Here is a 2,500-nt window from a genome sequence, read left to right as displayed (position 1 = left end):
ACGATGGCCCCGCTCTGTCAGTGTGTGTGAGAGTGACCTATGTTGACGATGGTGAGTGTATGGGAGTGTGTAAGTGAGAGAGTGACCTATGTTGACGATGGCCCCGCTCTGTCTGGTCAGTGTGTCAGTGTCTGTGTGTGTGAGAGTGAGAGTGTGACCTATGTTGACGATGGTGAGCGTATGTGTGTGTGTGTGTGAGTGTGTGTGTGTGTGTGTCAGTGTGAGAGTGTGACCTATGTTGACGATGGTGAGTGTATGTGTGTGTGTCAGTGTGTGTGTATGTGACCTATGTTGACGATGGCCCCGCTCTGTCAGTGTGTGAGAGAGTGACCTATGTTGACGATGGTGTGTGTATGTGTGTGTGTGTGACCTATGTTGACCTATGTTGACGATGGCCCCGCTCTGTCTGGTCAGCATGTTTCGTAGTGCAGCTCGGCAGGTGAGCATGGGGCCCAGGAGGTTGGTGTGGAGCACAGAGACCATGTCCTCCTGCCCGGTCCTCAACAACAGCCTGTCCCTGAGAGCGAGGGAGGGAGGGGGGGAGAGAGAGAGAGAGAGACAGATGTAGGGGATAAACTATGACATCATCAAATGAATGTATTTGTACAAATCTGCAGTAAAAAGGAGGCAAAAGAAGTGAGTAATTTATTGAAGGGTGTGGGGTGAGACAGGGCTGCAGTTTGAGGTTAACGGTGGCACTGAAACAATCTGCAGATGCTGGCCTCACCCTAAACAAGGAAGTGAAATGTCTGCTCTCTGCAGCTGACCTCCCCAGAGGAAGGGCTACAGCAGCACCTGGATCTGCTGGAGCAGTACTGTCAGAACTGGGCCCTGACACAGATCATTCTAGGAAACACCGCCCAAGAGCCCTAGAGAATTCTCTACTCTATGACTCTACAAAGTGCCTCTGGAAACCTTGATTCAGCTCTGATTGCACTAAAAGAAAAAGGACAACAAGCTATTTTTGCAATTAAAAGACAATTTCCAAAAAAAAAAATTGTTGCAAAATTTTTAACAGTGTGATCCTGTCGATTGCACTCTATGGGTGTGAGATATGGGGCCCTCTCACACACACACACACACACACACACACTCACACTCACACTCACACTCACACACACACACTCTCACACACACTCTCACACACACTCACACACACTCACACGCACCGGTTAATCCCTGCAGCGTTGATGAGGTACTGGAGGCTGCCACAGGTTTTCTGGATGCTCTGGAAGACCTCCTGCACCTCCTGCTCTTTGGAGACGTCACAGTGCAGAGCCACATGTCCCGCTGGAGAGAAAGCCACAGAGTCACTCCTAAACCCCACACACACACACCCCCATACCCTCCCGCACACACACACACCCCCATACCCTCCCGCACACACACACACACGCACACACACACAAACCCCCATACCCTCCCGCACACACACACACACACACCCCCATACCCTCCCGCACACACACACACCCCCCCATACCCTCCCGCACACACACACACACACACACACACACACACACACACGCACACACACACACACACACACACACACACACACACACACACACACACACCCCCATACCCTCCCGCACACACACACACACACACACCCCCATACCCTCCCGCACACACACACACCCATACCCTCCCGCACACACACACACCCCCATACCCCCCCGCACACACACACACGCACACGTACACACACACACCCCCCCCCATACCCTCCCGCACACACACAAACCCCCATACCCTCCCGCACACACACACACATGTTTGGGCGGGGTTTGGCGGGGTACCTCCAGGCAGCGTTGCCATGGCAGCCTGTGCAGCTTCCAGGTTTCTGGAAACCACGGCAACCCTGTAACCCCTAGCAGCCAGCAGCTGTGAGACAGCTCGGCCAATCCCACGTGAGCCCCCAAAAACCACAGCCAGCTCTGACATCACCGTCCCCCAATCTGGAGAGAGGGAGAGAGGGAGAGAGGGAGAGAGAGAGAGAGAGAGAGAGAGAGAGAGAGAGAGAGAGAGAGAGGGGGGGCAGAGAGGGTGGTGGGGGGGAAAGAGAAATCCAATTTACTTTTTTTAAATCACATAAATGCCAAATGATTTGGCAGTTTGCTTGCTGAATTATGGCAATTTAAAATTTGGATTTCACGCAATTTGCACTAGTTTTCGCAAGGCTCGGGCACAAAAACGAAACGAAGCTCAATTTTTCTGGATTTCGGTTCCTCGTCATTACCCTCCACCACACTTTGTTTGAGTTGACACGGAATCGTCTAGCTCTCTGAAACCCAGAGTCGGAAGAGAATCTCGCTTCAAGATTTGTTGTAAATGAGCTATTCTAGCAGGATGGAGCGTGGCATCTAAAGCAGCCTTTGCGACGTCTGTGTTCACTTTCGGAACCTGTAGCACAACCCAATCTAGAGAGCGAATCTGATAAACGCCCCCTCTCCGTGTAAGAACTGATGTAAGACAACTAAACTAGGGGGGAAATGAA

At 51.9% G+C, this 2,500-nt stretch overlaps 1 protein-coding gene across 1 annotated transcript in view; it reads right to left on the bottom strand.

Annotated features, from left to right (window-relative positions):
- cbr4 (carbonyl reductase 4) overlaps window positions 1-2,500 on the bottom strand; it is a 7,482-nt gene that overhangs the window by 3,829 nt on the left and 1,153 nt on the right. The window contains exons 2-4 of the mRNA XM_061238852.1: window positions 1,803-1,961; window positions 1,170-1,290; window positions 381-517 (exon numbers count right to left, since the gene is read on the bottom strand). Of these exons, the coding sequence (XP_061094836.1) occupies window positions 381-517; window positions 1,170-1,290; window positions 1,803-1,947 (403 nt within the window). The 5' untranslated portion in view covers window positions 1,948-1,961. The remainder of the gene's footprint in view (window positions 1-380; window positions 518-1,169; window positions 1,291-1,802; window positions 1,962-2,500) is intronic.

This window comes from Conger conger, chromosome 4 (assembly GCF_963514075.1).
Source record: "Conger conger chromosome 4, fConCon1.1, whole genome shotgun sequence".
NCBI classification, from domain to species: domain Eukaryota; kingdom Metazoa; phylum Chordata; class Actinopteri; order Anguilliformes; family Congridae; genus Conger; species Conger conger.
Note: the sequence above shows the minus strand (reverse complement) of the source record. Positions and strands in the feature narration are given on the sequence as shown.